At 40.5% G+C, this 14,324-nt stretch overlaps 1 protein-coding gene across 1 annotated transcript; it reads left to right on the top strand.

Annotated features, from left to right (window-relative positions):
• Positions 1-231: 231 nt before the first annotated feature.
• On the top strand, positions 232-13,548 carry LOC149300051 (uncharacterized). The gene is made up of 15 exons (XM_089485524.1): positions 232-265; positions 6,114-6,217; positions 6,466-6,564; positions 6,911-7,009; positions 7,889-7,993; positions 9,826-9,924; positions 10,322-10,420; positions 10,713-10,811; positions 11,538-11,636; positions 11,854-11,952; positions 12,245-12,343; positions 12,620-12,715; positions 12,843-13,044; positions 13,206-13,337; positions 13,487-13,548. The coding sequence occupies exons 1-15, from the start codon at positions 232-234 to the stop codon at positions 13,546-13,548; spliced, it is 1,527 nt and encodes a 508-aa protein (XP_089341650.1).
• The last annotated feature ends 776 nt before the right edge of the window (positions 13,549-14,324 follow it).

A 14,324-nucleotide genomic window follows, 5' to 3' on the forward strand; every position in this document is an offset into this window, starting at 1 on the left:
CCCCTGCGTTGAAGGTCTATTCCCCCCTGTGTCACGGTCTGTCGGAACCACGTCCTCTCCGTATCCTCCTCGCCCTCTCGTTTTCTGCCCCTCCCGTGACGTCATGGGCCGGCCCTGGCCAGCTCCTGCGCACTGACACTAGCCCCTCCCCTCGCCGGGCGCAGGCTGCCCCGAGAAGGGCTGGCTCCGGGAGAGCCGAAGTGATGTGGCTTGGATGAGAGCGGTGCGGGGATGGAGGGCGCTCTGCTGTGTGATGATGAGATCTGTAAGTGCCAATTACACCGGGGACTGGGCTGTGACGGTGGGGTGTCTGCTCCATGTGCAGACCGGGTGGATACACCGGGGGGGGGGGGTCATTGCGGGGTCTCGGGGTTGAGTCCCGGGCAGCGACCGCCACCGCCTCCCACCTCCCAGGTTAGTCCCGTGGCACGCTGTGCTGTATTCTTTAATACGATGAAGAGTGCAATCTGTATCTTTATATATATATATATAAAATGTATGTTATATATGTATATTATATATATATATATATATACACACACACACACACACACACACACACACACACACATATATCAATATATATGTACACACAAATATAAATACATATTTACACACACATACTGTATATACTTTTATATCGATATATATATATGTTTATTTATACACACATATACACACACATATTCTGTATATACTTCTCTGTATAAGCCTCTGTTAACCCAGCGCATGACATCGTTACACAGACAATGAGAGGAAGGAAGGGCTGGGAGTTCCACTTGGCAGCGAAGGGCTGTCTACATGTACTGAATTCCCCAACGTATCCGTGTATCCACTACCTCTGTGATAACCTCCGTATAAAATACCGCCTGCTCTCTCTGGGTATCATTTTTAGGAGTAACGTCTAATCGCTTTAACTTGTAAAGCTCCGCGGTGTCGCCGGCATTTGCTGTATCTTTCTATTAATATATGTAGAAGGTGCTTTACCGGTTTACTCGCATATAGATCTTGATAAGAGTTCATAAGGTGCAATGCAAAAGTATCTAATGTGACCTGATTGAGCGATATGAGCAAAGGAGGTTCGAGTTAAAAGAGTGCATAAACCATATTTATATTATTAATTGCTTTATATAGCGCCATCATATTCAGCATCGCAGTACAACAGGTAAATAGGATATCAGTAGAGTATAACATAACGAAACAAAGGGAGATGAGGGTATAGAAAGTGAGGTTTCTACTGCTGCTGTCCTAGCGTGATGGGTGTGAGTGGCTGTAATCTGTACAAACCCTCTGTTTGCTGCATACTGAACTCTCGCTGGAATGTGCGGGTGAGCGGAAGGAATTTCTTATGTTTGACATTGTAACTGGCTGATAAGGTGTGTTGCCGTGGTTAGTTGCCCTGTAAAGCTGGGCTCTGTGTTTTTGACATTAATTATGTGACTTATGAGAGAATATTATCTGAGAGGCGAGGCGCAGAATTCCTGCCACGCAGGTAGAACTCCTGTCCGTGGCAGTTCTAGCAGCGCTCCGGAGCTTTGAAGCCTGTCGGTGTACTCAGACTGTTATTCCGCCTGTTACTCTGGTCTAATTTGGGAAAAGATTCATGTTTCTCAGCCCGTTCTATAGAATAGATACCGCTTGGAATGTCTTTAATCAATCCAGCCAGGGTACTTATTATTTATTGTTTTATATAGCGCCAGCATATTCCGTAGCGCTGTACAAAGGATAGACAAGAAAAAAGTAGTATATAACAAAAAAAAAACAGTTTTACATTAAGTGTGTTACTTTGCAAAGTCAAATTCATATAGGAGGGTTCTGCAGAACCCCCCCCATGCATTTGCAAGGTGGGCACCATGGAAATGTATTCAGCTATCACATGCATTAAAGTGCATATAGAGGGTCCCTTTAATGCGCATGTCCTGCACTATACAATGGCAGATCGTATTTCTGTATCATGTTATTACAGTCGCTTAGAAGCTAGTTTCCTGGTATGGAGACATATATCTTCCTCTAGTGTGTATTTTTATTGGAATAAGTGAAGCCAAACCCTAAAGAGGAATTACTGCACTTCATTGTTTTATGGATGTCCTCTGCTCGTGAAATTGCTGTTGCTGTACATAAATGATTATTTATAAACCCCCAGCGCTGTAACCTTTAAATTGTTATTAAACTGCAACTACCAAGAACTGAAGCATAGCATGGGGGGGGGGGGGTAGACAATTGGACTGTTCTAGTAAGCACTGAGTGAAAGTAGGCAAAGCCTGAATGATGGGGTAGTGTTGGTGAGAGGTAGACCGTGGTTGCCAATAGTGTGGAACTCCCAGATGTATAACTCCATTTAATAACTGCATTTATAAGGGTAATGGAGAACAGTTGGACGGAGGTAGGGTGATGGTTGTGTGTCACTGAAGCCTCCATGCCCTGGGAGCCTGGAGGGGCCTGGGGGCCAACCTCCTCCCTAAAGATTATGGGCCCTGGCCTTGGAAGGGGTTCTGTTTTTGGGGAGGTGGGTAGAAGTGCTACATTTTCTGAATTACTACAGACTGGAGCTCAGATACAAAGTTGGGGTACAATTGTTTTTAAAAAGGGGTTTATTCAGACTGTTTGAGCCTGGTAAAATGTTGTTTTATTGTACAGGTCTCTTGGCATTAGATATTGTTGGTATTTACTATCATTAGGTTACCGAGATAACCCCAGGTGTAAGAAAACAACCAGTTCCTGTAAAATCTGACTAGTCTGTTTTACCACTTCCCAGCTGCTAGGTGCCAGGAACCCAATGTACTATTGTTCTCCTGGAGTGTGAAAACCTTGTCCTGTGAGACCTTTGTTACATAGTTACATCGTTATATAGGCTGAAAAAAGACATGCGTCCATCAAGTTCAGCCTTTCTTATATCTGTTAATTTGTTGCTGTTGATCCAAAAGAAGGCAAAAAAACCCAGTTTGTTGATTTGTTGATGTAATTTGTCTCTTGGGACTTGTACTGTTGTACTGTTTATCTGGGAGAAGATTTGGTATAAATATGTGTGCATGTTCCCTAATAAAAATGAGTAGTTCCTGGTTGACTCTCAAGCATTCTAGATTAGTGTTCTTGAGGGTAACTTTATCAACTTAAGTGGCTGATATTCTGGTATCGACCAGGAACCAGCGAGAGGCTCAGTGGCTGATGGGGAGGAAGCTGACTTAAGCGGCTATATCTAGGATACCGAGACCCACTACAGTTGGTACTGCAGGAGGTAACTCCATGGTGGTTGTTGGCATGTCATTATAATAATGGCCAATATATGTAATCACAATGTTCTGGCTGGAGTTGCTGTTTCATTGTTTGGACTCTCAAACCAGCGTCTTCTGTAACATAGAATATGTGATCATGGTCTGAAAGGTCTTCTCAGAAAGAGTCTTGGTGTCCCTAAAGTTCCTTAAATGGCTCAGGCCCTCTAATAAGTGTTATCTGATATAATTGCCTCAGCTTCATAAATAATAATATACATGTGATATATACAGTTGATAAGGTGATTGTATGAATAGATTGTTGTATTTTTGTGGGTTTCTAAACGAGAGTTGGGTACGGTGTATACTCGCTGTAGATAAAACTGCTTTAAACGTATCCCTGGAGCCCTGCCTCGTAACATTAGGCTGTCGGGTTTAATTGTGACGATTGCCCGCTGTCACTACGTCCGATGAACCGGTGCATGGAAAGAAATATGGGTCAGGCAGTGTTTAGAGCTAAAATGTCCTGCTTATATCTTTATCAGCATGTGCATGGTTAAAGCAGTGTGAAATTATATTCAGTTTTTTTAACTTAATTTTAAAATAATGGGGAAAATAAAACGTCTGAAGAACCGAGGGTTAATCTATTTTACAGTGGCGGCTGTAAATAAAAACACAGATGGCAACGAAAGCAGAAGGCTTTAAGAACAAAAACACAAACAAAATATTAGTTCTCTAGCACGATCACTTTGAAGATCTGTCTTTTTATTGCTTTTTTGGAGTTTTTTTTCACTTAAAAAAACCAACATAGGAACTTTTAATAATCTGCCTCAGTTCCCATGGTAAAAACCTTTCAGTGAGTGCATTTGTGTCATATGACAATTAAACATTTCCAGAGGCAAAATTTGACATGATAAACTTCCCCTGCTACTCCCAGCCTGGAAGTGATACATTCACCTCCAACCAGTTCCAGTGCTGGCTCAAAAAAGCTAGGGGCACAAGGGTGGAAAGTGCTACCATTGACTGTAAAGGGAGCACTTTTCTGCCTCTGATTGGCAGCTTGAAGCAGCCAATCAGTGCAAGAATAGGCAATCGAAGAGGAGAGCAGTTCCTGCTGCAGGGCGGGCTCTTCTGTGTCAGGTAAGTGCTTTTTAAAAAATGTTTAAAATGGTAGTACTTTCATACGCACTGTACAGGGGGTGGCAGGGATATTTTGGCCCTTTAACGCTGTCTGGTGCTTCCTCCGCCCCAGCACATGGCTAGGCCCATCCCCATGGGCATCTAAATCTGCCAACTCACAAAGCAGATGATATAGATGCAGCAAGTCCTCCCCCTATATAAATACAGTGTGTAATAATGCAAATAACATATAAGGCATAGCATGAAATCACAATTGAACATTTCACATTTCACAATATATTCCAGCCAGTGGCATATTTACCTTCGGTGCTGCCCTAAGCCCAACCAAGGGTAGCGCCACCATATGCTCCATATAATTACTATTATAGCATCATATCCTGGCACACCACCTTTTAAGGACACATGGCACTGAGCGGAAGGAAATTATGGATGACTGTGCTGACTTGGCACAGCCCTCTGTAGGGTTAATGGGCTGATATCTCTTTTAGCTGGCCTATTGAGCTGTGGCACCAATAGGGCAACTGTCTCCCTGCCATGCCCCACTGGCCCTAATGCTCTAGGCCTAGCCAGTCTAGGCCAAAATACATCACTGATAAAACAGATACATATTAAAAATATGGCAAAATAATGCAAAAGTTATCACTCACTGTGCTAATTAAAAAGGGTGCTAATACTAATTTTTTAACAAATTAATTGGAAGTTGTTTTACTAAGAAAATAAAAGGAACACAAACAAACGAATTGGTGCAAAGTAAAACGCTGGCTTTTTGTAATTTCACAAAAAAAAAATCCACACGTACAAAGCGCTTTTAGCACACGTTCTCGGAATTAACCGAACCAGCAGCTGAATAATAGATGTTTTTATTCCCTATGTAGATTTTCTGTATTTTTCTCATGTTTCATAGGCTATAATGTCTTGTAGAGAAATGCTACTTAGTAAAAAGGGGCCTCGGTGTCCTGCAATAACCTTTGCAGGTGTAAAACATAAATGGCAGAGCCACAGTTTCATGTGTGCCAAGCATGAAAATCACATTCCAACATCTGTGTCTCCTTGGCACCGATCCCAAACAGACGTGGAATTTGATTTATAAAAGACGATAACTTAGGTATCGGTGTTAATAGGTATGTTGCAACAGTGAACCCAGTGTGGGATCAGGAGCTTCTGTCTCCGACAGATACTGTTACCCAGCAAGTCTACAAGATTCAATGAAGAATTTACCAGCAAGATCTGATCTAATCTCTTATAGGATGTTAGGCTTCATCTCTTACTTCTTGTGTTTGACAGGTAAATTAGATGACCAGATGGCTTCTTTAAGGGGCTTGAATACAGGCCTGCAGTATGTATTTTCAATATCATTTCTCCTTTATAGGAGGAATCTGGTCAGCCTAAGTTGCGTTGTTATACACAAAGTTTTAATTCTCTGAAATCATCGCGGCGCTTCCTTCATATCCAAGAATTACTAAAATGGCCAAGCTGTGCATGTCTTGGACAGTCATGGAGAGCAAGTGAAATATATTATGGAGCTCTGTGCCAGACCAAAATCTCTGTAGATTTAATGGGCCTGTTTCTAGGATGATCTCTGATACGATTATCCCCCAACCCAATGGATAATCCTGTTGCCCAACAGGACAGGGACATCCTTCTGGAGCCAGTCGTCCTAGACCAGAGTGCACTATTGGCCTTTACCAGAACAGTAAATGTATCAGGCTTATTCAGAAAAGTTCTACAATTGTTCCTCTTGTTGACAGTCTTGTCTTGTTTCAGTACTGCGTACAGAGATAGAGTTTCACAATGCAGCAAAGACCAACAACATACAGAAGATGCTGCAACTGATCAACAAAGGAGTGGACGTCAGGGCCAAGAACAGTGTAGGTACAGTATCCCTTTTGGATTACTGTGGTTAAGAAACATTTTATTTTTTATTAGGTCTAACTTGTTAGAAATGTAGAGTTCTGTCTCATTTCCCTCCTCTCCCTTAATCAAACCAGGAAGTGTATACAGGAAGCATACTTAAATATACTTCCTGCACATGCTATGTAGCACTCGTACTGAAATCAGCGGGAGTAGCAGTAGCCCTTGATCAAGTTTTCGTCTTGTCCTTTTACTGCTGTTTCAGGTAGACAGGACAGCCATACATTGGGCAGCCGGAGCTGGACATGAGCAGGCAGTGAAGCTTCTGCTGGACCATGATGTGCCTGTGGACGAGGAGGACAATGTATGTGTTTCAATTTCCAGGTGATCCTTCCTACTTTCCCCTACTCCCTAAACAAAATATGTTATCCATAGCAATCTGTTTTTACCTCCAGGAGGGTAGTTTACAGAGTGGCAGGTCCACTGTATCAGTAGGCCACAGGGAAACCTACAAGATGATCAGGTTACTGCTGAACTACAATGCACGCTATGACTGCAGCAAATCTAGGAGTTCCTCTCAATATATATCCCTACTGTTGAATAAAATGGGTAGCAAGGCAGACAGTATCATATCATTCTTTTTGGAGAAATACTTTCTTCTATTTTAACTGTTTGAGTACCTGAATTCTCTGATTTATTTCTGCTTCTAGTTCGGAATGAATGCACTGCTTTTGGCAGCCTGGTTTGGACATCTTCGATGTCTGCAGATTCTTGTCAATGCTGGAGCCAAGATTAACTGCATTAATAAGGTAATGATTGTTCTACCAATTCTAATGTGGCTTAATTGTTTCCTTGCAAATAAATACGCTATGAAAGCTCGGGGGATTTGCTAAGAGATCTTGCCATAATAGATCATTGTAATAAGTTACTTAGAGAGTCTAAGTTTCAATCCCCATGTTGCTTTTGCATGTTTTAAGGATCTCCTCGGATGACCAGAGGTGTATCATTCATTTTCAAGCTCAATTGCAATTTTTAATTAAAGAACCACCTATGGTTCTATTGAGAACTGTTACCTAGAGGGATGATCTGTGTCTAGACACAAGAACACAAAATGGAAACGTGTTTTTATTTTAGGTCTGTGTCAGATTTACTCATCTTAAATGATATTACATAGAAGATATAAGATAATAACACCTTTGCATGATTCCTTGTTGGTTACAACCATGAGCAGCTTAGAAGTAGTTTCACATATAGGCCCTCTACCCTACTGAGGTTTCCCTACTAGCACCTGTAAACATTCACTTTTACAATTATTAAATGATTTTGTGTTATTTGCTCAAACAATGAATATGTTGTAGATGTGATGCCCCACTTATATAGCTGGATTATGTTTTATGTATTACTTTTTCTTTTAATATGTTCCCCAACCAAACCTGTTAATACAGCCTAGTAAAGGAGTGATGGCTGGTATGGATCATTTAGTATGTTTGTCCTTGATGCTCACAAGGACTCATTGTATTGCTTGAAGAGCGGAACCTGGGGTCTGACTTGCCCACAGCTCAGCTTCTTCTAGCCCACTAGCTGGGTCACCTACCTCTCTCTGTTCATTCAATTAAACATAATTTTAGTTATGTTCCTTCCTAATAGCTTCCCTTGGCATAATAAAAATATCCTTCTTTGATTTCCAGAATGGTTTGAATCTTCTTCACTGTGCCGCACAGAGAGGCCACATCAAGGTCATGGAGTTTATTATGGAGGATCTTGAAAACATTAAATTAGACAAGGTAGACAAGGTAAGTCTATCCGTGTTCAGCGGTGATTTAAACCGGGCAGTGTCACACAGGGAAGATAAGAGCTTGGTCACAGAAGAGGAAAGAAACTGTACCCCTACTAATCTTTAAAAGGAGAACCCTGTTTCTATAGTAGTTTAATGGTTGTCCTACCATAATTGGCTTACAATTTTGTGGTCTAGTTGGAAACTGTGAAGGTAACTTTATACTAACTCAAGGGTACAATGCCCCTCCAAAGCTGGCTAGTATTTCCAACATATTGTCATGGGGTAGTTTCTAACAGGGAGCCTGATATCAAGTCCAGATATTCAAAGGAAGGGTCATGTCGGGAAGGCTGTCAACATTCTGTAAATTCCACATCACAAAAGTCACCTGCGTGTGTCCATGAAACACTATTTAGTTAGCAGAGGGTGGGGAAGTACTAAGTGTATTTACGTTTTGGCTGTTTGATGTAATTATTTGTACATCATAAAAAAGAACCTGATTTTCCAGAGGCGCAAAACAGGATCATGTTTAACACTTCACCTCCCATAAACACTACATTCACCCCAGTCATTGACAAGGACCAGACCTTTAACTGATCACCAGGGCTGGTCAGATTAGAGCCTCTATTGCTTTGGAATATGTCAACATTCACCTTGCTAGAAACCATGGAAGGCCTTACTGGTAATTCACAAAACATTACAAAGCTGCATGGAAGCATAATGGCGCATACAATAACTCCTTCACCCTTACTGCTAAAATTATTTGGTTTCGTGGCAGCCCAATATTTATAACACTTTTTTTTTTGCCTGTGTTATGCCCCCAAAGTCCTCTCTGCTTAGCCAACAATACATTTTTAAAATATAGTTATAGAACTGCATTAAAAATAATGGTAAAACTGTTTTTTAGCGTATAACAACAAGTGTATATCAGTGTCTGATTTTGTGACTCCTGACAATTAGTTGTTCCCAGCCAAAATCATATAAACACCTTCCTAAACAATATAGTGTTTTTTAACCCTTAAACACATACATGCCATTCTCGGGCATTCTAAGCACAAAGATAGTTTGACTTACGGAGACTTTGACTGTAGAAAAAAAGCAGCTTTAAATACATTGAATTGAAATAGTCAAGAAAACAGGTTACCTTATTAAGAGAACCATGTTATTATTACCCATTAAGCAATATTTACATGCGCCCATGTAAATATAATGAAAAAAGAATTTTGTTTTCAACAAAACCAATTTATTGAATCCCATTAGCATGGCAAGAAGAAAACCAATATTTTACTAATTATCTGTTACTTTTATATATGTAAATGTGAAAAAATGCTCTTTTGCCAGAGCTGCTTCTGTGTTTGCTGGTATACAAGAAGATCGTTACCTTTATCGCCCTATGTCAGCCCCTTCTATACTCCTCCTAAAAAGAAGAGGTCAAGGATTTTGGGGTATCCTTATTTGAGCAAACAACGTCAACACCTAAATCCATGGATATTCCTGCCTGATCCTGCAAAGCTCCTCTACATTTGTAACTGTTTGTTTTATGAATGTCTCCTTTTAGCCAGACATCGTTTTTAAGATCAGTTCTTGGACAAACTGCTACTTGTGGACACTCGGACATAGCCCACATTTGTGCCCCTAGAACTGATCTTTATAATTACAGCCCCTGACGTGTTTTATACCTAACATTCATGTGTTATTTGTAAAGATCTACTTTGGTATGGATTGACGTAATTATTTTGAACCAAAGTATCTGCATTGCATTTGGAATATTCTGAAGAATTTGACTTTTCTGTAATGATATAAAAGTTTGAGCCATTTTGCGTTTTTAATAGACTCTCTGTTCCTTTACAGTCAGGGAGGACGGCTTTTCATCTAGCGGCAGAAAATGGGAAGTTGGAAGTGGTGGAATTTCTTATCGGTTCTGGTTGCCAGCACAGTTTAAAGGACAAGGTAAGTTTATTTATCTGACGGTCAAAAGATTATTATTCGGACATACTGGTGATACCATAGTTGAAGGCGGATACAATTCACTGTTGTTATAGTACATGTAGAGTAAACCCTTAATTTAGAACTCAGTATCAAGAAGAATCTTGAGCGAGGAAGTATTTAACATGCTGTTGACTCAATATGGTGGTGAAATGGGAGCTAGTAGTGAGGGTGAGGCCTAGAGTATTCTCGAAATGGGGAACTGTAGACAGATGTACCTATAACAAATTGCTTACTTATGGAATTCAAGCTTTGAGTAGGCAGTACATGCAACACTTGCAGCCAATATGAAGAACATCAAAATGATTTTAGTTTTGCATTCAGTTCAAACGTTTCCCTGAATATCTCTAATTACATTTAGGAGAACAACACAGCCCTTCACCTGGCGGCTAAGAATGGGCACACAGAGGTTCTGCAGAAGATTGTGGAAATTGGAGTGGACCTTAATGAAAAAAACCTGGTTAGTATATTCTTTAAGTGATTCCTTGTGCCATTTAGTTACCAATACTATTTTGCCAGTAGTCAAGTGTGTAAAACTCAGCACATCGCACACAATAAAGCTCATGCTTAAACAAATAACAAATGATTCTGATCACCACCAAGTCACAATGAACTCTATAAAGTATAGCCATTAAACGTATGAAGAGAAATTATTAATGAATGAAAAGTAAGCGATGGAATGTAAGCCACCAGCCAGTGTTGGGTATGATGAATGTACGAGATGACGGGTACATTTCTTGGTGTATTTACAGGAAGGCCTGACCGCTTTGCATCTTGCTACAGAAGGTGGATATTTTGACTGTATGAAAATCCTTCTAGAAGCTGGTTGTGATGTAAACACACAAACTGAGGTATTTTATCAATTAATAAGTAAAAGGAAAGGCATCCCAGCATATTTAATGCGAGGATTAACGTGGAAGCTTATGCAGGGATTTAAAGGTTTTATTCGTCTTCTGAAAAAAAAAAATCTACCTTTTTTATAGAAACAAATTTAAAAAAAGGAAAGTCAGGTTTAGTGAAGACCAAGAAAAATTAATAACAATGTTTGGTGTGCAGCGGGCCTAGATACCCATTGTACAAACTCCTGCCATCAGGTGGTCACATTCTTTGTTTTGTTTTCCAAGTTTGGAGCTTGAACCTTTATATACGACACAAAGTCACCTCCAGCTACTATAAAGCAGGTCTCTCTGTGTTGAGGCCTACTACATGGAGGCAGTCTGCAGGGTGATTTTATGGTCGCCAGCTGTCCTACATATATATATATATAAAATATTTAGGGATCTAGCATATTAACCAGCTGAGTTCATCCAATTCTCACCTCAAAGGAAAAAGTTTTATCCACATTAAAACAAAACTGACTCTTTCAATTAGCCCTTTCCCTATGGCACTAGAATAACGATACCTTTCCCATGTACCACATAGAGAGACTATAGGCTAGAATGAACTATTTCCCAAGTAACTTGATAAGTGATTAGCACTATAAGTGGTGCATATACAACCACTAAGAGCCTAAATAGCACATATATATATACAGTATAAGGTGTTAATGTATAGTGACAGCTGTCTTTGTCCCCCAGAAAGGAATGAACTGCCTCCACTATGCAGCCTTCCGTGGACACGAGGATATTGCAAGAGCACTTATTGATGCAGGAATTGATATTAATGCTGTAAACAATGTGAGTATGTTGTATTCATTTACAGAGCGCCACCAGATTCTGTGGCGCTATTACAATAGGTGAGAGTGAAAATTAACAATAACATTAAAATGTACACTATTCAAAATGATTTTACAATACCATTTGCACATTATAAGGCATACTGGTACAGAAGCAGAAATGGACCCAGCTCATGGAACTTTACAATCTAATGATATATTTTTTATTTTAATTGCAGCAAAATTCATCGGCTCTGCATATTTCAGTTCTGCAGAACTTTCCATCTTTGGTCAAGCTTTTTATTGACTGTGAGTGTGATCTGGATATTGCTGACTATGTAAGTAAAGGAGCTTCTGCTGATCATGTATAATGTAGAAAATTGAGTGGCATTTAGGAACCTTACAATGAAACTATAATGGGTGGAGGTGAGATAGACACACGTGTGAATTGGACAGGGATGCTGAGACTCACAACCGCACATCTACACAAGGTAGACCGATTCGAATCTACTACATGGAGAAAGAGGCAGCGATCGGATACACCAAGATCCAGCAGAAGCATTGCTAAACGCTTGTAACACCCGACCACATCACCTTGTGCAAATAACCAAGATACTTGTAACCCTACAGAGGCTTCAGACTCCTCTTCATATTGCTGCAGAGAATGGCCGGCAAGACATGGCAGAGATGATCCTCGTTGCTGGAGTTAACCTCAAGCTGCAGGATAAGGTGCGGTGAAAAAGGGTTATGTGAGCATTAAAAGGCGTGTTTGTACTGTAAGGTAGCATAAGTGTTGCAAGAAAAAAAAAAGACAATGTTTTTTTCCCGATTATATCAGTGCATTTTGTGACAAAATCATTTTGAAATTACAGTGTGATCTTCTTTTATGGCTTTCCTTCTGCATAGCTTAAAAGTCACTGTGGATTGATGTTTTCATGAATACGGCGCATGTGTTGCATTATTTATCCTGTCGATATCCAACTTGTTTTATGTTTTGCTTTTCAGCAAGGGAAGACGTCACTTGATGTGGCTGCACGTGGGAATCACATCAATTTGGCAGATATGATCATCAAGGCGGATCGATTCTACAAGTGGGAGAAGGTACGTTATTAACATGCTGACAAGACACATTTATGTCTTATGCACGCAATATACAGTATCTGAAAATAAAAACTCATTGGTAATAAACAAGGCAGAGATGAGTTTATATGTAAGTTTCTTATTCCAGGATAATATGAACAGTGATTCTGATTCGTGGATGGCGAGGCATTTGACCTTTAAGCAGGACCATCGCCTTGAGACACAGCACATCCGCTCAGTCCTCTGGAGACTTGCCACAAAATATCTCAAGCCCGGTGAATGGAAGAAACTGGCCCAGTACTGGAAGTTCACAGATGCCCACATCCGGGCTATAGAGCACCAGTGGACAGGTACCAAGCATCTTTCAGGGTGGTATGCGCATGATGGGGCAATGGAAGAATAACACATTGCTTTGGCTAGAAGAATATGTGATGCTAGATATCACTGAACAGATTAAAACAAGGTATGTAATAGATAGTTACCCCTCTATCTAACCGCCTGTCTCTATCAGGGTCTAAAAGTTATCGAGACCATGGTCACAGGATGCTGCTGATCTGGCTGCACGGGATAGTGATGGCTGGTGAAAACCCAGTGAAAGGATTGTACGAGGGCCTGGTGGGCATTGGTCGGAGAGACCTGGCAGGTCAGTATTTGTAGATTACATGTAGCACCTGCTGTGCTAGTCGTTATCCGTAAGACATAATCACAATGCAATAAATACCTATAAGAGTAACGTAACAGAGAACCTTGGTGTAAAGAGGCACTTTATTTCTTTTCTCCTTTCTTGTGTAGAAAGCATCAGGAAAAAGGCAAATGCAGATGATTCCTCACCGAAGACATGTACAGCCATGTGATCGCCTGCACTATGTTAACATTAATAGAGAGAGAGGACGCTGCTAGCCACATTACAAGCCTTCCGGAGTGAAGGAGAAACGTCTCAGCGCACGTTTGCTTTAAGGGCTGATACTAAATCCAAAAAAAATACCCTGCAGTGTCACTTTAAAGGGGTCATCACTTTATAATCACCATGGTGTGACATCATTGAGCATCCAGAGGTAAATCTGGGTTTTTGCTCGCTTGTAGCACTTTTCTCTACTCTGAAATTTGTGCAAAGTACTGCCACGAAGGCAGGTTGTTTTTAAGGTATTTTTTCAAAACATCTATAAATATGCACTAGTGAGTTGTGTTCCCGAATCGTCGGCACAGTCATGGGTTTGCCAAGGTTCTTACCTGTCTTGTTTTGTTTTTAACTAGGATTTTTTTTTACATGTAGAAGGATTATTATATCTTTTTAATTAAATCACACCTGAGTGGGGCAGAGCCATGTGAGAAGGTTGCCGTGTGGCTCAGCTTCAAACTCTGCGGTCTTTGGTGTGTTCCAAGCATTGCGTTGTAGCAACAGTGCAGGGATCAAACAAATCTCCGGTGTCAATAAGAAGCGGCAGTTGTTTTTCTTGTGGCTTTTTACTTATTTGAGGAGAAATTAAGAATAATTTCCTATATTCTGGAACAGAATCCTTTTTAAGACCTTTATATATCCTTTGAAGACTGAGCAGAAAATGCCCTAATTGGTCTTGGTAAGATACTGTTTAAAGGTACATGCCTTGTATAAGATAGGGTGCCCAAATCA

This window comes from Sceloporus occidentalis, unplaced genomic scaffold (assembly GCF_023333645.1).
Source record: "Sceloporus occidentalis isolate IW3139 unplaced genomic scaffold, rSceOcc1.0.p SCAF_26, whole genome shotgun sequence".
NCBI lineage: Eukaryota > Metazoa > Chordata > Lepidosauria > Squamata > Phrynosomatidae > Sceloporus > Sceloporus occidentalis.

Excerpts from the sequence above, each read along its gene's own strand:
- LOC149300051 (XM_089485524.1), top strand. The coding sequence starts at position 232 with ATGGAGGGCGCTCTGCTGTGTGATGATGAGATCT. Across the intron at positions 13,045-13,205 it reads TATAGAGCACCAGTGGACAG|GGTCTAAAAGTTATCGAGAC; the intron begins GTACCAAGCATC and ends TGTCTCTATCAG. Across the intron at positions 13,338-13,486 it reads TGGTCGGAGAGACCTGGCAG|AAAGCATCAGGAAAAAGGCA; the intron begins GTCAGTATTTGT and ends TTTCTTGTGTAG.